Source organism: Branchiostoma floridae, chromosome 7 (genome assembly GCF_000003815.2).
Source record: "Branchiostoma floridae strain S238N-H82 chromosome 7, Bfl_VNyyK, whole genome shotgun sequence".
Taxonomy (NCBI): Eukaryota; Metazoa; Chordata; class Leptocardii; order Amphioxiformes; family Branchiostomatidae; genus Branchiostoma; species Branchiostoma floridae.
Window position 1 is genome coordinate 8,520,552 of NC_049985.1, and position 26,547 is coordinate 8,547,098.

Consider the following 26,547-nt stretch of genomic DNA (forward strand, 5'->3'; position numbering starts at 1 on the left):
TGAAAAAAAACTCCTATATCCAAATTTTTTAATATTCTTCAGGTCAGCAGGTTGTTTATAGCCCTAAGGCTACTCCATTTCTTTCAATACTACTACTACTGTCAGTCAGTCTTTCAATATGACTGGTTAAAAATCTTGGACTTAGATATCTTTAAGGTAGATAATGTTAACTCTCTTGAGTGCTTCCATGCCAGGCAGGCGGCCTGCCCGCCCTAACCCGGGAGCCTCAGCTCCCCCCCCCCCCCCATGATGCCCCACGCGGGGCTATTTGGGGGTTACCCCCTATGCAGATGCAGAACTGTAAAGATACAATTGCAGTACCAACCTGCATGTACTAGATATACAACTTTCACGCCAAAGTTTTTGTTTTCTATGTGTTATACATCTTCTATACAAAACTAACACAAACAGAGTTGAGAATGCTGCTAAGCTGTAATAATACATCTAATGGGTTATTCATACACTATTGGAAGGTATTAATCTTTCTGGTTTTCTCAATTCTCATTTCTTACTGATATACCAACATTACCCAAATTTGTTTACCTGACAACAGTGTGGGTGCAGACGATAAACTCAGGTTTGGAGTTCCACTGGTTGTAGGTGATGTAGTATCTAGTCTGTAGCCAGATCCACTGCTGCCCCTTGGTCAGGAAACGATAACAGCAGGATGTCCCTTCTCCACACTGCATTACTGGAGTGTAGGACGGAGGCAGTTTTAGTGGTGATACAGTTTTGATAAGTCTGATATCATACACATACAAAAAATGTATGCACAAAAGCACACAAACATACATGTATGCACACACACCTGCATGCAGGCATGCATGCATTACCATAACACACACAAATACACACTGACTCTCAGACACATACAGTCACACATACACTCACACAAACACACACACACTCACACAAAGTGACGCACACACATGTGCACTAATACCAAGGCATGGCCTATGCAGGCAGACATGCATGCACACACACAAACACACACACAATACACACACACTTGCATGCACACACAAATACACACTGACTTACACATACACACTCACTCAGACACACACATACACAATGACACATATACATGTATATACAGTGTCATGTGCAAGCATAAACACACACATGTACCTATGCAAACACTTAGACACACATAGACATATACAGTCACATATAAAATGTACATTTACAACAGTTACTGATGAGATGCTTACACTGCTCGTGGCAAATAGATATTCTGTCCAAGTCATCCACGTGGTAGTAGTCATAGCCAGATGTCCCCAGCACTTCAAATGGAAGGTAGCCAATGATCGGGGGTGCTCTAAAAATACAGTAGGAAAGTACAGCATTGATCACTGAGTACACTTAGACCTAAGGAATCAGCAATACACACATATTCATCTATAAGTAGTTAACTCTGTGGAACCATGCACTAATGTTATCTTGTCTCAAGTCTTATAACCCTGGCTGATGACTTTCTATGGCTACATCTTGCACAAATCACAGTCATGTAATGCACCATACATGTACATCTGTGACCAGACATGTCTATACATCAACATGTGTCAACATCTGTACCTTTAACTTTATTCAGATCCACAATTAGCTTGACAATATACACGTCAAGTACATTGTATCAAGTACATTGTAGCTACTCTTCCTGTGGTCCTAAGACATGTGCCTACATCTGTATCTACATATGTGCCTGGGATGTGCCTAGTAATAGCTAACTGATTAGCGTGATGAGATTTTTGTGTATATACATATGTGCCAACATCTGTCTAACCTGTGGTCCAGGAACAGAAACTTCCACTCCAGACTGTGCCTGGACGTGAACTCTCTCTTGGTCTCGTCCACGACAGACATCTCCTTCAGGAACAGCGGGGCCAGCAGCTTGGCTGTCATGACCAGCACCACCTCGTCTCCCCCTGACCCACCCACGCCGCCTTTCGTCTTCTGGTTGTCCTTTTCAACTTTACACGTGGAGCTGATTTTACCTGAAACAAGAGGAAGAAGATTTCAGCCACATCTCTGCATCTTAATATCATTAGATATAAAGTTAACAAGAGATCTGCAACTCCATATAATAACAAAAAATTAGTCTCCAGACAGATTTACCAGTGGCATAAGATAATATCAAAGCTGGCTAAAGAAAGTCATCAGTTACTCTGGTAGCCAAACACACTCCTAGGCCAGCTTCACTCCTCTGGCAGCTTTTGATACTATCTTATGCTACTGTAGGATCTGCTTGGAGATTTTTAAAAAAATACCAAAAAACAATAATCTTCTTAGTTAAGAGAACAACATTGTTAACATTGCCAACAAAGTCCTTGGTCTCCACCAGTTTGTACATTTTGCATGACACATTCTTGAGAGGGACATGATATTAATCTTTTTGCTTCTCCGCCCCCATCTTGAATCTTCCAGGTACAGGATGTAATTGTGCTGTACTGTTGTGTAGAGACTTACCAGACAGGGACCTCCTGTAGCTGCCTGACAGCTTGATGCACTCGTAGGCCGGCTCCTCCGTAGGGTCGATCTTCCCTCGCACGAAGTGGCAGCTGAAGGACAGGTGCTTGTCTGCAGCAAGAGGAGACAACATCAGATCTCAGGCTGGACAGGCAAGTTACAACTGTGCTAAGTGATATCTAGCTACATGACATTTATATCCATCATATCAGAGATAACAAAATCACTCGACACTTTCCAACGTAAATGCCTTAGGACAATCCTAGGCATCCCCTGGCGTGACCACGTCACAAATGATGAGCTCATGCAAAGAGCTAAGGTGCCTCTAGCCAGTGAGACAGTCAGAAAAAGAAGATTGAGATTTGTCGGGCATGTATGGCGCCTATCAGACAAAAGAACAACAAAAACAGCTATGTCATAGGCTCCTAAGACCCCAGGGGCAGGCCAAAAACTACACTAAGACGGACAATCTTAGATGATGGAAGGAAAATGGGTCTAAACAACATGGAAAACATGGCAGTAGCTGCTCAAGACCGCAACCTTTGGAGAAAGTATGCTTGATGAGTCGACCAATCAACAGTGTTGCGGGAGGGTCTAAGGTCTAAGGTAATATCAAGGGTAAACCAAAATAGGAACAGCTCAGTTCCCCAAATGCCAATGGTCTATCTTCTGGATGGATAGTTAACCAAACATTGAACATGGTAGCTCTTGTTAGCCACAAACCACGTATTGTACAGTAATGTATACACTAGCTCATCTATTTTAAACCTATCTGTTTCAAGACTGTGCAGTGCATTGACTTGGATTTTAGAATACAAATATCTTTTAGAGGGTACTAAGGAAGCATACATGTTAAGCTGTAACCTGCCTCAGAAGCCATCAGTTTGTCTTAGTACCTATTTATAAAGTATGCAGTTCAATCTAAATGGCTGCAATACACTTTTTTTAGCTGATCATAATGATCTAATAAATCATTCATTCATTCATCCTGCATGCATATGGATGTTCAATTTACAATCTACCAGAAGGTTTGCATTTCTCACAATTATTACTGCAGGCTGTTATCTGAGCTGAACAAATTTAGAAGGTTATATTTACACAAGCAGTAGAAAAGAACACAAGCATAGTATTACACAGTCATGATTGTTATTGCAAAATTCCACATTCACGATTTCTTCTAAATTATTCTTTCAGACAAACACCAACGGACAGCATGTCAGCCAAACGTAAGGTCATATTATCATATATAAATGAAGTTGTGTCCAAAGAAAGATTGTATGCCACGGTCATATTACTCTGACTCAACCTTAAAGCAAAGGGGACAAAAGACTGGCTTGGATACCAGGCTATTTACTGTATGCACATGACATTGACATTTGGACACGTATTCAAATGGACACAGAAACTTGGGCCAGCATTCAAACAATATTCAGCACACAATCTAGAGAAGGAATCCAAGCAATATTTCTACACACTAATTAAACTAGGTACAGCTAGCATAGAAACATTACCATGTCCATAGTCTGATTCTGTCTGGTCCAGGTGCAGAGTGTGATGCGTCAGCAGGTTACAAGTCTGCACCTTTTCCTTCTCATGAACCATGTCACCCAGCGTGTTGCCAACAAGGTCATTCTGTAGGGGTCACAAGCCACATTAGTCAGATAACAATCATACAAGCCACCTGAGGCTGAAAACCTTGTCTTTACTACAAAAGGGTAATAGAACAAAATCTATGTAGCAAAGTAAAAACACTTCTTACATGTACATATAGAATACAAGACTGTGTATCACCCGAGGTACCAGCCCAATCGCGGCGCGGGTCAGATCACCTGACGGCCAATGGTTGGAGGGCGATCCAACCCACATGAGGGCTGGGACCACAAGGTTGATACGGAATACACCGTGTTGTATTCTGTTTATGTCATACCCAAGTTGGGAAACACTCATTTACCTTGTGGTGGAGTGCATTCTATTTAATCGATGGCAGCCTGAGTAAGAAGCCTCTGTGATACAGAAAATTATCACCCAGTCCAGAACACCAGTACATGTATCTAACGTTATTGCGGCCCAGGTATGACATGACTATACTTCAGCTACACTACCGGCAGGACTGTCCTTCCGTTTCCCAACATTGTATTGTCTATATTGTACTTAAGTGTTTTGCAAAGAAATGATCGTTATGGAGAAAATATAGATAGTTTGGAGCATTCACATTCCAACAATTAGAGCATCTAGACACATTCTGAGGTGATTTGATAATGAATCGCTTAGATTTTTTGAATGTGAATGAGGTTGTATCAACACAAAAGCACCAGATTCACCTCAACCTAAGTCCGTGGTGTGTCTGGGTCCATTTGTCTGAATGTCTTTCTGACAGCATAAAGGGAAGAAGTTTGCCATCTCGGATTGCCCTTTTCTGTTGATAAAGAACATATCTGAAGTGCCTGTAATAACGCCTACTCACCGGTAAGTGCCCAAGCAAGGAGGTGACATTTTCCGAGACATAAAGGATCTTGCCCTGCTTGTTGATCGCCAGCATAAAGCCATTTGTTGCCTGAGAAAAAACAAAAAAACATTGCATTTCAGCCTACCAGTAGGACCTACCACATGGAAATGTTAACACTATCAGTTGGGTAGGTCACCATATAGCTCTGTGTTAAGTAGAGGTTATAACGCTTGTTATAACCTTTATCCGAGGATAACCTATATTCGTTTATTGTAAAAAAAAGAAACCCATTTAGGGATATGATTATGAAATCGACGGACGGTGGTTTCAAATCAGAATGTTTTGAAAATATTGCAAATTTGAAACCACTGTCAGCAGACTTAATACTCCTAAATGTGCTGTTTTTAAAGACAACGGATAAAGGTCACCCCACAGATAAAGGTGAACTAGCATTATACTACATGTAGTCTTCTTCTGACTTAATGAAACACTATTCATCTATCTGAATAAGACCTCAATGTCTGTGATGAAGAAGTGTGCCAGGGGCTGTGCAATCAACCTCACAAACACAGTGACATGCACATACCCTACAAATTTTTTTCTTCCATTTCCCCCATTTCTCTCTATATATGGAGCATTGTTTTCAAAGCCACATAAATGTGGTCCCCTGGTCCTTCCTAATACGTGTAGGTTCTGTTTTTCTTATCATCCTTGCTATCGATCATCTACTCAGACCCTCCCTGCCTAAGTGGTGATACAATGCAGAATGAATGATCCAGTATGAGTATCTACATTGTCCAGTGTATCACTGAGTGGTACTCACATCCAGCATAAGCTGAGAAAACTCCTCATTGGTGAGGAAAGGAGGCTTCCAGTTCTCCTTGATCTCGTTGGCTTCACTCTGCGCTGTGATCTCTGTGAAAAACAGATTTGGGATCACTTCCAATACACCATCTCTGTCATCATCATCATCATTGGTTGACATGATCACACATGTTCGCACATGTTTACATACGACAGGGTTATACCGCCCATTTCGCTGGCTAATTACAAGACGGGGATGCGCCAGGGTACAACTATACACAAAGACAAAACATGGCCACTTAACTTACCCTGTAAAAGTAAAGGTAAATAAGTCACTGATACTATTCTTGATTAGTGTGCTGAGTTCCTTAAGGTGCAGAGGTGATATACTTAGGGCTAATTATAATACCTAAAGCTCCCTCATACATGTACATGGGCTGTCAGCTTTTTAAAAGTCCCACCCAGGACGAACAATGTAACTCTTTTCTTGTTGTGCCCAGATCAAGCTACTGATGATGGCACATTGGGCAGTGCCCATTTCCGTTTTAGTAGCCCTGGGCCACACAACTTTGTGCAATTACTACTGTCACAGCAGGGGCTAGAGTGTTCAACTTCTATACTCTTTCCAGAATGCTATGCAGAGAAAGCAGCATGTACATTTTTAAAGTCTTCAGTATGACTCGGCCGGGGGTGGACCTCACGACCTACCAAATGAAAGGCAAACACTCTACCCACTTGGACAGTGGGCGACTCAGGCTTCACCAGATTTTACCCAGATATGGAAGGTGCGGAGACCTCTACAGCATGCGAACAATATAACTGACAGCATGCATATGGCACTCAGGGTTCGAAATACATTTTGGGGTCAACTTGCACTGGTACAAGTTTGGCCTGAGAGTACTTGCACCACACCAATTTTACATTCACAAACTTGGTATTTCGAGCCCTGGCACTGGTACTTGATTAAACTGCATACAATCCTACCTTTATTTCTTTTAAGAAATGCGATTGTGGACTGCAGCACAGAAGACTTGTCCATTTTGCGGTTGTTGCTAGACACCATACTGCACAGTTCGTTGATGAGAATGTTGAACTGATCTCTGCGCTTCTTCTCACTGCGGTTACGGGATTGCCTGTGCAGAAAACACGTAGCAAACGTCATGAACAAAGATAGAAAATCATTCAATACTTGAGAAATAACACTAACGCTAGTTTACTTTTAATCATTTATAAAGGTTAGACATCTAGGTAAACAATATCTAAAGGCACTTCAATCTATTTCGAAGATTAACTTCTGAATGTTTTGAGTGAAATTTTTTGGGAATCACTAGAATAAAATGGCAGGAAAAATAAAGTACATTTACCTGGAAAAACAGCTTTAAAAAGTCACTATCTTGTAATGGTCAAAAGCAAATGCCCTGCATTATGTAAATCAAGTTTATATATATATATAAAAATATATATATATATATATATATATATATATATATGTCCCATATGGTGGGCATGCACTCACTCACACAGACGACAAAATTAATATTGTTTCTTTTTTTAGCAAGAGGATAAGTGTTTTCACAGATTGTACGGATCTCAAATCTGGTATCATATATGGGTGCACAGAGGACTTTTGAGCTTTGATGAAATATTACGTGGTACACATGTATGTTAAAGATCGTCTCTGTCATGAATATTAATGAGTATGCATAATTTAGCACACGCGTCACCTTTCGACAACACAAAGGTCCAGTCTCTGATTGGCTGACAGTTGGTGATTGGCGTCACCCACAAAAGTGGGATTGGGAGGGCAGGCAAGCAAAGTACATGTATGAGTCTGTTGGAGATCTGAGGGTTTTCTCTGCATAGGAGAATGGACTAGTGCAATAAGTCAGGATCTAGTGATATCTATGTTTTAAGCGTTTATTAAATCAAACATAACGTTACATTGCACTGACTGGACTTTGCATAAATTCTATCAGAATGGAAAAAAAGCAATAGAACAGAATGCATACTTTGCAACCAAAAAATAAGCGAAGCCGTGACCTAAATGTGCGTAACAGAACATAATGCTGAATGCGTGCCTAACATTAGTAACAGACACAGAAATGTAACCACCAAGTGAACTCATTCTATAATGATACTCCACACAATCCACCCTACATCCCATTGCCGGGGAAAAGGTGCCCCAACAGGAAACCTGCTGTTTGCCTGACATGCAGAGTCTGTTGGGGGACATAAGGCTAGGGGGGACTTAACCCCAGAGATAATGGCCGCCGTGACTGCTGATTGCGAATTTTGATACAACTTGGAAGCTGGACTGCGCAGCAGCCACCTGATGATGCAGACTGAAGGTCTTCACATGCATGTTCCTCTTGGAGTCAGCAGAATCAACCACCAGAACATGCACACTCCAAGTGATTCATACCACCGCACTGTACACTACAAATCACCAGAATGGAGGCCTGGCGAACCTTTGTCTCGTATCAGCCAGACAGTGATTAACATCATTCACTCGGATGGGAGACCTGGCACATCCCCGTCTTGTATTCAGGTATTCAAAAGGGTATATCAATCCATAAGGGGCGGTATAAGTATAACCCCGTCGTGTGTAATTATAAGCACATCGACCGATTATGTACTATGCACTGTAATGACCAACTGCCCTTTGGCATACCCCTGGACTCTTTGACTTGTAAAATCACCATGGACCCAGCAGCCATATACGTACCTCTCCAACTCGTATGCTGAAACATAGTAGGTCTGAAACACCATGTCATGTGCCAGGTACCCGGGAACCCAGCCTGCCGACTCCTCCATCTTCTTCCTCCAGCTACTTTGTTCCAGTCTGAAGTCATGATACACCTGGGCTACCCTGTGGCTTCCCTCCATTGCCATGTTACATGCCTTTTTGCTAACACCAACAAACTGCAAATAACTCAAGAGCTTCACTCAGAAGATTGAGCCCCACGTTTCCTCACAGAGCAGACTTATGAGCCAGGTGTCAGAACCTTGGGCTGCAGACAGCAGGGAGAGAGGGTAACCGTGCCGAAGCTCACAGGACGCTGCACAAGTCTGAAGTCGGACTTCAGCTCAGGTCAGCCTACAACCTATAATTATCACAAATCCAGGGTCCCCCTCTGCAGCAATACCCTGCAGGTATGTACTACGTGCACCGTACTATGTCCAGCCATTTGTCTTGTCGACCGTAGAACTCTTAAACTTCCGCAGTTCAAAACATACTGTGATATGATTTCATGACAGGGAGACAATGTAGTGTTTGCAGTTCACGGCAGTGGTATAGTCCCACACTGTACAGTAATGGAATGACCAGTTTTAAGTTTGCAGTGAAGTGGTCATACGTCAAACCATCGCGAAAATTTAAAGAATTACAGTAATTGTTCCCATGGTCTAATTTCCTCCTCATAATATCAACATTTCCAAACTCTCTTCCAGTCATTTGAACCTTTTTTGTCAAATATCCAAAGAAGGTTCATTTTGAGGAAATTCCGCATGTTTCCTGAGTCCCAGTAGTTGACCAAGTTGTGATTCGTTTAATTGCCAGTTGAGGGATCTATTGTTCTAGAGTCCTGAATCCCAATGAGGTCAAGGCTACTTGTAATACATTAACAAGAAACACCTGACATTACTTTTGTTTGATATTCGTAGTTACTGCAGGTATGTCATACTGATTTGAAACATAAACTCTCTCATTAAAACGTAAGACTGAAATGTTAACTTTACAGTCTCTGAGTTTTACTTTTAGTTAACCTTGGGGTTAACTGAATCATGAAGACTAACATTTCACCCATCTTGACAGGAGCCCTGGAGGTTTATTATAAGTAGTGTCATTATACGTAGTCAGGTGTGTATGTAGCCCCTTTGTTCTCCCCCAAATGTTCACGTTTTTCTACATGTGACATTGGAAGCCCCAGGCAAAGAGATGACCTCACGTGTAACCCTTCGCTGACCTCGGGTGTCACTGAACTGTCATAGAACTACTGTAAAAGACTTAAAGTTTGTGGAAATTAATTTTGAAGTAGGTATAAACTTGCAATGGGTTTTAGTTCAGGGTTTAAACAAGGGGTTGAAAAGAGTACTTTTGCGCTTGTTTTGAGATGGCTGTGAAAAAAAATTCCCTTTCTCTCAAAAACTGCAATTATACCACTGCAAAAATGTCAGTGTCTAACGTAGTAAACTTAATGGGGCAAAACCAACTGAAGTTCTGCAACCTCATACCAAATGATGTTAATTTGGGAAGTATTATGAGTGCACAGGATGGTGCACAGAAAGACATTAAAAGAAGTCTCGACAAAGCCAGTGTTTGCTTCAGCCGGCTGCACAGTACAGTTTCAAAACCAAAATCAGGCTCTACAACAGTAGCATCAAATCAGTTCTTTTTTTATGGATCTAAGAGTTAGCGGACCACTTTGACAGATATGAGGAAGTTAGATGCATTCCACAACAACTGTCTCAGGAAAATATGCAATATCTTTTGGCCTAACAAGATAACAAATAAAGAACTGCACAGAATAACTGGTTGTAGAAGATAACAGGGAATAGTCATGGTGAACCAACGACCTTCTAGAAGGTCAAGGGATAGGTGAGGTAGGTGAGGTGAGAAGATAACAACAGAAATCACGCACAGAAGGCTGAAATGTCATGAGAATGGCAGGCAACAGAATTCCCAAAGTTGCCCTAACAGGGAGACCTGGCAGTTAAAGGAAAAGGGGAAGTGTCAGATGATCTGGCATCTATGGGGTTCTCCTTATAAGTAAGTAAAATTATATCAAACTACATTCAAACTATTATGATGATTTGTCAACCTCTTTCTGAGTTGTTCATTTTCAAATTCTCAATAAAAATCAGCCCTTACTATTCCAAAAAAGCTGATGGGGGGGGGCCAAACCTTTCTAACACATTAAGGGTACCATTGAAAAAACATGAACGCATGTCTGGAATATGAGATATGAAAACCAGATAATTGAACTTGTCCTTTGCCATGTTGCCATTGTATGGCTTGAGCATAAAGGATGTTGCTCCGTGTTGCTCTTCTTCCTTGTCTTGGATTAAGGGTGTCCGAAGAAGGCTATCTACAAAATCAACTTAGTGTGCTCCAAAAGCAGCAACTTGATATGATTTTGGAAAGATTAGACGTTTCAGATAGTATTTGCTATCTTTCCTGATTAGATCTGGTAGAAACCTGTTTCTATCTCTTCAGTGTCACAAAACAGGTATCTACCGGATCTTGTAGAAAGAGGTTTCTACCAGATCTGGTAGAAACAGGTTTCTACCAGATCTGATCAGGAAAGACAGCGAATGCTATCTGAAACGTCTGACTGTTTCCAGATTCATACCAAGTTGCTTGAGTAACTGCTTTTTTGGTGTATCTTATTACCTGGATGTCTAACCTTCATCAACATAACTTGTTGTGTAGTAAAGATGTAAAGAGTGTTGTGCCCAGATTTTTCAGCAAATGTGTGTCCAGCACCTTATTGTAAGATACACGTGTCCTCACCTTTTGTTTCTGTCCTTTTCATCTTCTTCCATGTCATCATACATGAAGGAAGATTCACTGAAACAGAAGAGAATCATGTGATTAGTTGGCATGAAATCAACAAGAAGCCTTACGTGGATATTTATCATACCCAATCAAAAGGAATACTGAAAGTTATAATTTCTTTGAATACAAAACATCTGAGTTGTAGACTGACTGTAATGGCTATGCAGTCAATCATACTTTATTTGTTTGTATTGAATACAAAGTGAACTTCTTCATGGCTTGACACACCAGGTATATACTGAAGAGTATATACATGTAAGCTACATATCTGGATGGATATTCATGTAACATTACATGCATGAATGTGGAGGTGTATTATAAACAAAAATCACTTCTCACGAGTTTCAATGAACGGCATAATTCCTTATTCATGCCTCTCACTTTCTTACTCTTAGCATTCAAATAAATTTGCACCCAACAATAAATCAGAATGAACTCTTGAAAGCTGCAAGCATTTTGTCTATGCACAGAAAACTGACAGGATTATTGGCAGACTGATCGCTGTTTCCCTGAAGTCATGTTCCTTTAAATAAGCCTTCACCTTAGTCCGGAAGCATAGAACATGAGAATCCAACTAAAGTCATGCAGATTAGGTGGCTGGGTAAACACAATCTTGAGTTCTTCTCTTGCTTCAGGAAAAAAGCACTGGTTTATATAACGTCTGGTCGAGAAAAGCCATCACTGTCAGTTATATAACCTGATGATAATGCAGTTGTCACCGTAGCGTGCTGGCTTGCTTACATGTAGCTTTGCTAATGTCAGTTTCTACATTTCTTGTAAGCTACTCAGATCAGGAATAGAACATAATATTTACAGAAGGCTACAACCATCTCAGTTCATACCGTTCTGACCCTGATCCAACCCTAGAACCTGTCACTTAAATGCTTTAAAAAGTACAGCAAAGAGCTTCCATTTTGCTGCCATGTTACTCTCAATTATAATGAATAGTGTGATGTGTGTTTTGTAAAACAATATGATACTCACTAAACCCATGCAGACCCTACCCATGCATTCCCTATACGCATAGACACTTTGTTTATTGTGCATATTTTCGGATTCAATGAGGATCGCTAAGTACACCGAGAAGGCGAATTGCTCATAAGATAGCAAAGAACACATAACAAAACGAGATTTCTTAGCGATCCTGAAATCAGTTTTGTAACCTTACCTAAAAGTTTTGCATTGTATTCAGCCATAGGTTTAATTCAATTAGAGGGTACTTGGAGAGTTTAGTAGAAGACTGAATGCTTTTGAGGCACGTGGACCAACTGGATACTTTATCGTATAATGTGAAGTAGTATGCATTTATTACTTTCTAAAATTGATATCTATCGGAAAATAACACTCCCGTGTGGAGTGGAATGCCCCTTTAAATCTGTAAAAAAGAGCCAAAAATTGAATTCTGTCTTTGAATATGACACCCTACAGCTAATAAGTGCCTTGCAATGTCATTAGATATGCGCACTTATTGGAAATGAGTTATGTTATTCACATTCATAGGGGCCGCCTCTTGGCGCTAGTTTAGTACAGATCTAGACAAGCTCTATGAAGACCACCGATCTATGGTGACCACTTTTGCTCAGTTCTTTGCAATTGAGTGGTCTCTTAGACGGGCTTGACTGTTCTTGTATCCAATGCCACAAAATATGCTCCCATACCTGTGACATCGCCAAAAACAAAAGAAGCACCTTTTTATTTATGCTGCCACAGGAAAAACATTGTCAACATACGGTTGGTCACATCAGAAGCAAGTAATGTGGAACAATAATCATGTGAATATGAATAACTGTAATAACTAGGAAGACAAGAAATTCCTTTACCGTCGGTGACAAAATATTAGCTATTTTGGGTAATGTCCTGAATGGTATGTATGAATTTTTTTTAGAAGAGAAAAAATGAATAAGGCAAATCCAAAACCACAAGATTAAATGATTGTGGCCTATGCATGAGTGCCTAAAATGCACATGTAAGAGGGTACAGCACAGTAATGATACCATTAGATATATCCTTGAGTGTGGGGCAAAGCCTATTTCAAGTGTCACAGGCAAATTTTTAAAACCACTTCACTTGACTTGACATTACATGCATGACATGTCACAGGACCCTGCATCGCAGTTATGTATATCTATCCCTGCAAGCACATTGGTGTGAATGGAAAGTAACAGGCTTTTCTCCAACATAAACTCCTCTGGGGTACAATCTGTAGATCACTGTCTTGTCATCAATCCTTCCAAACTATTGGCCTGCTCACATCGAAGAAGTCAAATAATTTTTCAATTACATATATATCTTTCATGGCTCAAGAGTCTTCACAGGGTACTGGTTTCACAAACTTCATTATTACAGAGGATGTCCTCTTAACACACCCATATTATGTGAATTTAACCATTCCTGCTTGGTTAAGTGATGTTAATCGTCAAGTTCCGCTGGTGGGGCAAAGTTGACAGCTCAATCTGTGATTGCAGACATTCGTCTCCTGTGGCATTATGCAGTGCTAGAATCTTCATAAAATCTTTGCTTGTGCTAACATTTCACCTAGCTGTTTACCAGATAAATATGATTTGAGAGTGTGAATACCTCTTTCAAGTTGTTTTAATGAATGAATGAATGAAGACCTTTATTACACATTTTTGCCCCACTGGGCTAAGTACAGGTCATATGGTTAGGATCATATATATGTAACAATGGAAACAATCATACACATCTATGTATGCAGATGTGCGTCTCATCTATTCTAGGACATTTGACTTCCTCTCAATTCTTGGTAATTGCATAAATGTAGCTAGCTGTATGGTTGGTTAGAGTTGGTTTATCAAAAGCTATTATTTTAATGCTTAGTGATTAGTTATATCTTCAAAGAACCCCCTCCGTCTGGTGCCAGTAATTAGCTTTGAATTGTTGATAACCCAAGCCAGAGATATTTTCAGATTCGAGTAGAAGCTATCTCAATTCTGACCTCAGACCTCAAGCAAGAACTGTGTTGTTGTCTTTTATTGACTTCTTCGTTATTCTAAAAAGCGTAGTTAAGCTGGATGAATGACAATTAATAAAGGAACAAAAGATATTGTAACAACCAACATTTTGAAGAATAAAAAACATCTGAAAAATTGCAGAAACAATAGTGCTGATCTGCCATATGCTGTTAGTCACTAGTGCTGTCCATAGTACTGATCTGCCATATGCTGTTAGTCGCTAGTGCTGTCCATAGTACTGATCTGCCATATGCTGTTAGTCAATAGTGCTATTCATAGCACTGATCTGCCATATGCTGTTAGTCACTAGTGCTGTCCATAGTACTGATCTGCCATATGCTGTAAGTCACTAGTGCTGTCCATAGTACTGATCTGCTATATGCTGTTAGTCACTAGTGCTGTCCATAGTACTGATCTGCCATATGCTGTTAGTCGCTAGTGCTGTCCATAGTACTGATCTGCCATATGCTGTTAGTCAATAGTGCTATTCATAGCACTGATCTGCCATATGCTGTTAGTCACTAGTGCTGTCCATAGTACTGATCTGCCATATGCTGTAAGTCACTAGTGCTGTCCATAGTACTGATCTGCTATATGCTGTTAGTCACTAGTGCTGTCCATAGTACTGATCTACCATATGCTGTTAGTCACTAGTGCTGTCCATAGTACTGATCTGCCATATGCTGTAAGTCACTAGTGCTGTCCATAGTACTGATCTGCTATATGCTGTTAGTCACTAGTGCTGTCCATAGTACTGATCTGCTATATGATGTTAGTCACTACTGCTGTCCATAGTACTGATCTGCTATATGATATTAGTCACTAGTGCTGTCCATAGTGCTGATCTGCTATATGATGTTAGTCACTAGTGCTGTCCATAGTACTGATCTGCCATATGCTGTTAGTCACTAGTGCTGTTAGTCACTAGTGCTGTCCATAGTACTGATCTGCTATATGATGTTAGTCACTAGTGCTGTCCATAGTGCTGATCTGCTATATGTTAGTCACTAGTGCTGTCCATAGTGCTGATCTGCTATATGCTGTTAGTCACTAGTGCTGTCCATAGTACTGATCTGCTATATGATGTTAGTCACTAGTGCTGTCCATAGTACTGATCTGCCATATGCTGTTAGTCACTAGTGCTGTCCATAGTACTGATCTGCCATATGCTGTTAGTCACTAGTGCTGTCCATAGTACTGATCTGCTATATGATGTTAGTCACTAGTGCTGTCCATAGTGCTGATCTGCTATATGTTAGTCACTAGTGCTGTCCATAGTGCTGATCTGCTATATGCTGTTAGTCACTAGTGCTGTCCATAGTACTGATCTGCCATATGCTGTTAGTCACTAGTGCTGTCCATAGTACTGATCTACCATATGCTGTTAGTCACTAGTGCTGTCCATAGTACTGATCTGCCATATGCTGTTAGTCACTAGTGCTGTCCATAGTACTGATCTGCTATATGATGTTAGTCACTAGTGCTGTCCATAGTGCTGATCTGCTATATGTTAGTCACTAGTGCTGTCCATAGTGCTGATCTGCTATATGCTGTTAGTCACTAGTGCTGTCCATAGTACTGATCTGCTATATGATGTTAGTCACTAGTGCTGTCCATAGTACTGATCTGCCATATGCTGTTAGTCACTAGTGCTGTCCATAGTACTGATCTGCCATATGCTGTTAGTCACTAGTGCTGTCCATAGTACTGATCTACCATATGCTGTTAGTCACTAGTGCTGTCCATAGTACTGATTTGCCATATGATGTTAGTCACTAGTGCTGTCCATAGTACTGATCTACCATATGCTGTTAGTCACTAGTGCTGTCCATAGTACTGATCTGCCATATGCTATGGTACTGTTATCTGCCTCAACAATTCATAGTGCTGTCTATGGTGCTGATCTACCATCTGTTGCCACAGTTGATAAACATTGAATTTTATTAATAACACCAAACTGCAGGCTAAAAGCGGAATTGAGCTGGCGCTTCTATATGGCAGTCGTCTGCAGAACATTGCAGATCATAAAACCACTTGAATACAAACAGCATTTACCATAAAGAAGATAACAACATGTCCAACAACATGTCCGCTCACCAGTGTATTATCACATTGATGAGGCTAAAGCAAACTGGATGTAGAGTGGGTTGATATCTCCAGGGCTTACTTTATACAGTACGGACAGCTTAAGATCAATCATATGGAAGATTCATCTTTACATGCTCTTCTTCATTATCGTCGCCCCCACATCACACATACACATTCCCCCAGGTCACTTGGCTGTCTGAGCATGGACTTGTAATTCATAACACTCCTTTTCAGCCTACACGTATGATTGAACACTTTTTTACAAGTGTATATCTATCATTTGGAGCGTGAGATCTCCGACAGTTCTGGGCTTGTTACAAATCCAAGTGTATCACTAGGAGGCAGTGAAAGCTTCTATCTACACATAACAATTCTACTTTGATCAGTTGCAGACTTAAATTGATACACCCACTAGGCAGACCTTGTTAACAGGTCGTGGGACAGGTCGTGTTTGATTTGAAGACTATTTCGGGCTCTTCTTTGGTCACGACAAGAGACGCCCAAAATAATCAAAATATTAACCACTTTAAAACTCATCTGTTCAGGTCGCAAAACTGACTATTTGTACACCTGGGGTATATTTCTACCCACCATCATCTTTCTCTCTTCTTCTTCTTCTTCTTCTTCTTCATGTGCACGTCCAACTTCATAAAGCTGAAGACTCCGGACGTGGACAAGGGTCTTTTGGTTTGGTGGTGGTCGCTTTTTACTACTGAGCTTTATCTTTGTGTGAATGTGTGGGTGATAAGAGCTGGGGAGCCTAGCTCCTCAAGGACAGGGGCGCTAATCCCTGGCCGCCTCCCTGTCTCTACACGACACTTCGAAATTAGAGAAATAATTGCTATTCGTGATGCTTCAAAAGAAGCTAAAAATAGTTGAAAATCAAAATGAGGCAAGCAACAGTAGGTAAATACGATGTTAGTTGTTAGGTCCTCCCACTGGGGTAGGAAATTACGCCAAAAGAAGTTCACATTACCTGGATGTCCTACCTTCATCCATGTTTCCTTCTAGTGGTTTACGCGTATCACAATGACATGAGGGCAACCCAACTGCTCTCCAGGAGTCCAAATAACAATACCTCAGCACATATCAATATTTCTTAACAGCACCAAATTGTGTGGGTACCGGTGCAAAACTGTTTTTTCTTGTTCAACAGGTCCAAATTTCCAGACCTGAAAAAAAATCAGTAGACCAGACTTGGCACCAATTATATATCGGTTGTTCATACCTTTTGAGGCTCACCAGTCCAAGAAAATACAAAAACAGAGTTTTTAGACATTTCTATAATAAAATATGGTCTAACTCTGGACTGCGACCATGTCCACAAGATGACCATCAGCTTCAGATAATCGCTTTCAGTCCACCCAAAATTTTCAGTCTCCATAGAGTATAGAAACATTTTAAAATGCCAGTTTGAGTCGGATACCCACCAGATTCATTTGTAGCAAAATGACCCATTCACAAATTTTCAAAATCAGGACCAGGACCTTATCCTTTGGACCTTAACTGGACCTGAATCTGAATTTTCTGCACCCGTACCCACCCCTAGCGCCAGATAATTACCGGTAAGTCTGGTAGCAGGTGGGCACCTGTCCAGCTAACTGCAGTGCTAATTGGGTATTTATATATTGAGCTTCTGCTAATGTCATTTACCTTTGGCACATTACTGCTACCAAATCGAGCACTTCTAAATCCTCTTCACCATCCAATAGTAATCTGTCTATTCCTCTTGACAAGCTGGTCTTTATAACTGTCTCCCAGTCAAGTAAGTACTTTTGCAACATCTATAGCTACCATGAGTAACGCAGGGCACAAAAGGTTTATGAAAACCATGAATGCATTACTTCTTATTCAAACCTTTTGATTAAACATTGAAACAAAGCCACTGTTTGTTTTTGTCATTTTTTTCCCATCATAGTTTGCATCTACCTTGAACAATGATATTGTCAGCATATGATTTTGTTGTGACCTGTGAACATCTTGAAATATGCCCACTTCCCGCAGTCCATTGAGTTGTCAGCCATTTTGTTCTCCTGGGAGTTTTTGGTAGGCTACTGAAAACTAGGGACTTATACATGTGTAGCTTGCTTTTGCATTGTGTATTTTACCAATGGAAGTGTGAAATAAATTATGAAATATGTTGGAAATTGGTTACAAAGTTCAATCTATTTTTAGATTCAGAATATTTGCAGTCTTGGCTTGATTCCACAAACGTACCATTCATCAAACCTTAACCATTTTCTGGCAACAAAAAATGGAGTACCATGAGTTTGAGCACCAGGAAGGCTTGGGCATCGCCCGTTAGATGTTGAAAATGTAGCATACAGTCAAACCTGCCCAAGCAACCACCTCTTCAAGCAAACCACCTGGTCATTCCGACCACTTTTTCCCTAAAATTTTCCCCATTGACATAAGCATTAAGCAACCGTTTCAAGACGACTACCTGGCCAACACAACCGCAACCTCCAAAAATTGGGACCCCACAGGACCAAATTCTTTCCCATAACAATGGCGTCATTTTCAAGCTTGAGGTGTCATCGACTTTCACTGATAAGTAGCGTGATTTTGTACCAAAATCGGCCAGTTTGCGTCAGATTTTGACTGCGATATGATGTTATATTTAGAATAAAGATGTTGATGGATGCACATGGTTGGGTCATTTGAGATCAATGGAGTGTAATAATATGGGAGGAAATTTTGTAGTTGTTACAAAAGTTTTTTTATCTTTATCATAATAAAATGAACAAATGCTGAAACGTATGACTGTGGTCAATGACTGCACATGCTTACCGCGTAAACAAGATTGACACAGCGGCTCTTTTGAAAATTTTACCGCTGGCTCCGGGCTTCTTTGCTTGCATATGCTTGTTATTCGCCATTAACACTATTTATACAATGCCTCAGGTATGTTGTGAGCTGATACTCCGGTTATATACCGGTTTTGTCCGGTCCATCGGATGGTCGTCTTGAGCGGGTTTGGTTCTGACTTCATTAAGCATGTAAATGTAGCATGTAAATGTCTCAAACAAGTAATATTAATAAATATGTCACATTGCACTTGCTACTACCCATTTGCTGTATAACAACACCAATCTACCAGTAAAATATTGAAAGCTGTAAAAATTCTGCTACATTTCCATCAACAATGACTCTGTACGGGTAGGTACACTTATCTAAACAGCACCTTAATTTGTGGAGAGAAATCATTGACAATTGCCACATGTAAACACATACATGCAAGGATTAGTGGAATTCAAATCGTTCAACTTATAGATATACCAGTAAAAATAAATTATCAATACAAATATGTTTTCTTGTTTTTAATAGATATAAACACATCAAGCTTTACAAAACACTGAAAATTTGGCAACTTACACTGCAAGTTACAATACAGTCAAACCTGTATTGGCGGCCACCTTTGCATAGCAGCCACCTGGCTATAGTGGCCACTTTTTGTCGGTCCCTTGGATTCGTAATGATTAAGAAATAGACTTAGCGGACACCTGTCCAACACGGCCATGGCCACAAAATTTACGGTCCCGTTGATACAGAAACACTGCCTATTGCAACCATACTGCAGCCTTATGTCCCCCAGCACCAAGTTTGAAATTGTAGTTTGCAGGGTCATTTTGGCAGTATGCATGCCTTTAGCATTTAAGTGCAAGTTTTTGTCGGTGAATTTACCGATCGAGACAATGTTACTTGGTGAGAAAGATTAGTGGGAACTGAAATCATGTGTAGCTTGCTCATGGTCAATTGATCAACATTTTCTCTATAGTGGCCACCTGTCTATATATTTCTTCAGTCCCTTGAGTGGCCGCTATAGACAGGTTTGACTGTATATGTACTTAAAAAAAATTAACAACAGAGTAGAAAAATAAAAGATACTCACTCATCCCACTTGAGGGGGCTATGCAGGTTGCCCTCGTCATAGCACCTGTAAGGGTCCAAAATTGGAGCATTCAGACATACAAGTCACGCCATGATACCGAAAGAAACAAGATATGCAGCACGACTAGTTCTACACTGTGATTTCAAAACCCCGGTACAACAGCTACACACGTCTCTGTCATGGCAAACTGTTAAACAAAGGTTACTAGCCAGCACTATGTCTCAGGTCCAGAGGATCATCACAACACAGCAACCAGCAGTTCTCTACAACCACCTGACTCCTGTCACACAACAACACAGTTACAAGACACATCATGCCAGCAATCACACATACAGACTACCAAAACCAAGGACTGATGCTATGAAGAAGACTTTCATATACAGATCCATATCTGATGATGATGTTCGTCCATCAGGAGTCGATGAGGACCATATCTACATGGAACGATTTGCACTGTAAATAATTGCACTGTAAAGATTTTGTACGTGTTACGTATACGTTATGTCATGTGTGAACTTCTATGTCCAGGAAGACTAGCGGTTTATCTTGTATCACAGCTAATGGACGAATAAAGCCTCTATATGCACGGGTGCAAGCTGACCCCAAATTTACTTGCACCAAAAGAAAATTACTTGCACGACCAAAAATCGTGGACTTTAACCTCATATCTCCTCTCCCAAAACTTTATTCAAGTGAAACTTAAAGGAGATAGATGAAGACCACATGGTTTGTACATGTACTTGATTTTTTTTTGGAAGCACATTCTATTGACTGTGTTAACATTGTAGGGGTTGAATTGTTTACCTGGATGTCTACACCTTCATTAACAAAATTTTATTTTCTATGACCTGAGATTTTTTTCTTTTTTCCTTTCATGGCCAGATAATCTTATTAGGGTGCTTGTCAGCTATCTCTAATGGTGGTAACAGTCAGTCTGTGGATAAAAGTAACTTGCACTGGTGCAAGTTTGGTTTGAAATTATACTTGCACTTTATTTTTCAAAAATCAGTGAACCAACAAATTAAATTGTTGGGGCCTGAGGAACAAATAAAAGCTTTAACATGGCGTGAAATTCTCAATGAATATGATTGCTATGTATTGTTTGGGGACATGGTCTGTGTTCAATTGTGCCTAGTAATTGTGTCTTGCTGTTCACAGTGGTATTGAGCCATGATAACCAAGAACATACAATTACTGAAAACGCATTTAATTTCGCGGGGATTCAATTTTGTGGTGGCGGGAAAAAAGACAGTTTTTCCTCAAATCCTTGTGCGACCACCTCGGACCTGGTCCTGTGACCCTTCAGCGAGGGAGGGGGGGGGGGGTCCGTGGATATTCCTCGCATGTCTATAGAGAAATCAGCGCCAGCAAAAGAAAGTGAATCATTTTCTTTTCTGTCCTGATTTTTTGGTGTAAAATACACATGTAATCAGTTATCGAAACATTTTTTTTCTTAGAAACTGCCTGTTCCAGCAGAGCAATTCCTTACCACCAGTGGCTCTATCCTTTGTATGCCCCTTTTTCATGATCTATATCACCCTCAGTGGACACGAACGTCAGGTTTTCCCGTTTCTGTATGGGCCTCTCGATGTCATCCCTTGTTGAGGATGTACTCATCTACAGGACAACGCTTGTTTGCAAACACAAAAATAATCTGCTGCATGCATGATGTACAGAAGCAATTCTTCCGCCATTTTGAATTTGCAAGCAAGAGGTCAGTGTTGGTCACGCGCACAACGCCATGGAATCCAGCGCTGCAGGTGTCCTGCTATACTATGAATGCGTGTCTAAAGACAACCGTTGCCAACTTCGATAGACAATTTAACAGTCGCACAACTGCATAACTGTTAAAGGTCTAGAATGGGCCTTACATGGTAGATGTGTTTACAGTAAACAATTCTAATTCTTAATCTGCATGAAAGAAGAAAGAAAGAAGAAAAAATGACAGGATCTACTGCCCTGCACTATAACTAAGTATAAGAAATCATGGAAGAGAGATAGAGAGAGACTGGCAAGGGTGCTGAAGTTTGTATACCACTACAGTAGTACTAGCTAGTGTCTAGTCACTAGTAGCAGGAATATTCAAATGTGTGCCTATCAGTCAAAGTCTAGTCACTATACTCTATAGTTCAGTAAATCTATTAAAAGCCGTTTACCCAGAATGCCCTTCCTGCTCCTGACAGAATGAGGTCATGTTTAACCAGTCTGGGCTGGAACTGCCCACTAGACTGACCTTGGGACAGGAACACACTAGAAGGTCACACACAGACCACAAAATGTGGAGATTTTTCACCCAATAAAACAAAACAACAAGGCAGGAAACAGAATATGAAAGGCCGGTAAAGAACATACAGGTATCAAGATAGTGCCAAGCAGAATTGGACAATAGTACCAGACACAACTGACCTACTTATTCTGCTTTCAATTCCGAAACAACAAACAACAGTAGCCTGGACACCATCCAGGGTACTATTTCATGACCCCACCATACCTGGTGATACTGTCAATTATTTTTAAATTTGTGACAATAAAATTTGCAGCATTGTTGAAATCAAGGACTCGCTGTATTCTTTTCTCTGCAGTTGAAAACGAAACTACAAAACAGTAGTGACAAAATGGACGCCAAAACATTTGCGTAAGGGAATTCAGTCTCCACACAGACAGCGCTGTCGACCCATCACAGATTCCCCAGTTCTACCAAACTGCACCTAATGAGACTCATCACCCTGTGTCCCGTCTCTGAATGAACTGTGCACCTCCAATATCATACTTGGTCATACAGATACCCCAGATGACTCCAGACTGCGAATGTCACCAACTGAAGAGTGCGCTGGGCTGTGCCCTATGTAGTAATGACTCCTGGTGCTCTGAGTGCGGACTGCACCCAACAACACAAAACACAGTCACACTGATGTTCTGGATCACACCAGACTGTGCATGTCACTGCCGAGGCCCTACCATTCTGCCCCGTTCTTGCACGGACTTCATGCCGTCAACACTTTGAAAGTTTGATATACCATACTGAATTCAATCCCAGACTCCCCAACAACCCGAACAACCCACTCTGGGCTTTGTTCGTCTTTTCGTGGCTCATAATACACTTTTGCAGGCCATTTCTTTTTGTACTGGGTTGATCATACCGCCGGCCTGTAGAGCCTGCAATAATTTGGTGTCTTAAAGCGAGAGGGGATTAAAAGATCCTTTCATTTGCAGCTGGTGTGTTACGCCGAAGGGCGGTTATACCGGCTATATAGATACAGATACAGTCAAACCTGTATTAGGGGCCACCTCTACAGAGGGGCCACCTGTCCATAGTGGCCACTTTTTGGCGGTCCCTTGGGTATTTTATCTACAAGTTGCCACCTCTATACAGAGGCCACTTGTCTATAGTGGCCAAATTTGTCCGGTCCCTTGAGTGGCCGCTATAGACAGGTTTGACTGTACAAACATACACGTTAGAAATAATTCACAAGTTCGTGTGAGGCAATTCGCATGTTCACGGAAAGCACTTTACAACTTGGGCTGCACGTGGCGCTTGGCAGCGATGTTGTTTAACGTGTTGTTTAATATGTTTACAGGGCTCGAAATATGTTTTACTGCATACCAGCACTGGTGCAGGTTACATTGAAAATTACCTGCACCAGACAAACTTTACCTGCACCACTCTGAGTGTAGAAAGTATGGGTCATACTAAAATTGTTCAGGATCCATTGTTATTTTTTCTTTTATACTTTATAGGTGACAACAGTCAATGCAACTAATAGCAATCCACATACACCTTCATCATGTGATATTTATGTATAAAACCCAGTACATGAACCAGTGCAGGTAAGGTGCAGGTAGACACCAGAAATACCTGCACAGCTCCAATTTTACCTGCACTAACCTGCATATGCAGGTAGTATTTGGAGCCCTAGTTTACTAGTACCAACACACGCCGCCCCCGTACATTTGGGAACCCGCTTTTGCAGGCATTGTGACGTTTCTGACATTGATGAATTTTCCGATATGTCACATGAATGGTTAAGCAATTGGCTTTTGAAACTTTGTTCGTGTAAAAGTCGGAATTTGAGTACTTCAGAGAAAAAACTGCTCAGGGGTACGACAGCGCCCTGCCTGCGTCTAGTTTATCAGCGGTCCATGACGCATGAGAGGCATGAAATTTGCATCTCTGAGTTAAACACCCCAAAGCGATTTTTAATTTTGCTTTGAGATGGCAAATTCATTCAGGCTCTAACTAAGGGCCAGCAGCACAAATGCCCCAGTACAAAAAGAACTTGCCAGCAAAATCATGAGCCATTAAAAAAAAGGCCTTGAGGGTCTGCTATGGAGGCTACAAACAACTCACATTTCCTTCCCTATTAGTGTTTGGCCCATTCACTCTGCTGTCATCTTACACACATCAAAAAGATGGATACGCCTAAATAGGATATGCCTAACAACTGTCTCTCTTGATATCCTGCGTCATCTCTTCCAGATCAGGAGGTACCGTAATTTGTGTTAGAATTCAATTGTATTGACAGGCCGCAGGGAAGACATCCTGGTCTAGAAATCGTACCTCAATCTGCCCAGGCTAGCACAGGACTCACACCGAACACTGCGACTGTTGCAAACGTTTCCTCAAACAAAATTTTTTTTAAGGACTGGTCTTTTGGGACTCACAATGAGTCACATACTAGGTTTTCAATATCAACTGGCAAAGTGCCAGGAATAGTATGGTGCTCTCTCTCTCTCTCTCTCTCTCTAATTACTGTACATGCAGGACATGTGTATCAGCCTCACTCCAAATTGTCATATCATTGCTATATATGTTTTAAGTACTTAAAAGTACCTTACCGTACCACCCAGTCTCCAACTTACATCTGCTTGGAAGTGTTCCTGCTTCTAACACTATGCTAATGTCAATGAATTTGACTTTAACAATTGTAATTTTTCCAAACCTTACTGCACAGCCATCATTTAAATACATTAAGAATTTGGGCTTCAAACAGTTTGTTTTCGCTGCTTTATTCACATGACCAGTAAACTGCCTCTAGGCATATCACAAGGCCAGTTTTCTTACAAGCTGCATAAGACTGGACTGGACTGTGTTTTGACTGCAGGGAGGCATAATCTTCAATATATAGCTCTGATGCATGATGAACCTGCATTACCTGTACTGAATTATTTGTCCAGTAAATTGCCATAAGGCCACAGCAAGTAAATTTTATGGATGACATCCTCTGCAGACTGCAAAAATAGTGCGATAGGGCGAGAAAAAAAAAACAAGATGGGTGAAAAAAAACAAGATGGCCACATTCTCAAAAATAGGCACCATAAAGTTGTGATTAATGTTGTAACAAGAATTAAAGGGACAAAACATGGTATCAGAGCCAACAAGGCATTCATTCCTGTATTCAAGACATATACTGGTGTGGTAAAAGTGACACTAGTGTGGTAGACTAGCATCACCAACAAAGTTGGTAACCACTCATACTAGTCATAGCTTCCGTATTGGTGTCACTTTTACAACTATCCAATAAGTTTCATTTCTACAACTACAGCCCTGGGTACCTCGCAAGTATCACTTGAACACTTCTACAAGTACAATTATTAGGCTACAATACAACATATTTGCTCATTTTGGTACTTTATCGTCATGTTGACCATCCCTGCAGAAGAAAAAAATTCTTGTTTTTTTTTCTGAAATCAGGCAAAAATTAATGCATGCGCTGATGTCATCCATAAAATTTACTTGCTGTGGCCTAAGGTGGACATCCAGTTTCAATGTGACATGTGCCCCTGCTTAACTAGAAAAAAAGTCACATTTTCAATTATGTCGGTTTGTTTTGTTCAGTTTTCACCTCAGGATCAATACCTTAAATTCTTCCCTATTTAACTCTAAAACCACAGTGGTGCCTACCCAACACACACACATGCATTAGTAATGGGCCTGGGATTCAACAGTTCAGGTGACTCAACAGGTGGCTTCCAAAACAACAACAGTTGAAATACACAGTACAATGTTAGTGACAAACCAACAAGACACCGCTGGCCTAACATGGATAGCCTAAGCCAGGACATGGAGCTATCAGGGGCTGGTAATATCTAGGCATTGGTTGGAAGAAGACTGATTGATTTGGGGGGGGGGGGGGGTGTTGTTGTATGTCAACGTAACAAGCAATGTGGATAATTCAGTGGTTAGGTCAGATTTGGGTCGCCGTGACCCAGGGCTAACTGCGCAGTTCCTGAGTTAGGTATGGCTTCGGTCTGCCCCACTCAACATGCCACAGTCATAATCTCGCTAAAACATCGCTACAATCGCACAGTCGTGACCAGG

General features: G+C 40.9%; 1 protein-coding gene across 2 annotated transcripts in view; it reads right to left on the reverse strand.

Annotated features, from left to right (window-relative positions):
• LOC118418936 (neuronal PAS domain-containing protein 2-like) overlaps nt 1–26,547 on the reverse strand; it is a 34,936-nt gene that overhangs the window by 7,518 nt on the left and 871 nt on the right. The window contains exons 2-11 of one of the 2 annotated variants that reach the window (XM_035825077.1): nt 20,229–20,273; nt 11,232–11,288; nt 6,704–6,852; nt 5,739–5,830; nt 4,934–5,023; nt 3,981–4,101; nt 2,470–2,580; nt 1,787–1,997; nt 1,215–1,321; nt 544–691 (exon numbers count right to left, since the gene is read on the reverse strand). In XM_035825077.1, the coding sequence (XP_035680970.1) occupies nt 544–691; nt 1,215–1,321; nt 1,787–1,997; nt 2,470–2,580; nt 3,981–4,101; nt 4,934–5,023; nt 5,739–5,830; nt 6,704–6,852; nt 11,232–11,288; nt 20,229–20,273 (1,131 nt within the window). The remainder of the gene's footprint in view (nt 1–543; nt 692–1,214; nt 1,322–1,786; nt 1,998–2,469; nt 2,581–3,980; nt 4,102–4,933; nt 5,024–5,738; nt 5,831–6,703; nt 6,853–11,231; nt 11,289–20,228; nt 20,274–26,547) is intronic. The other variant, XM_035825078.1, reaches the window with a different exon arrangement.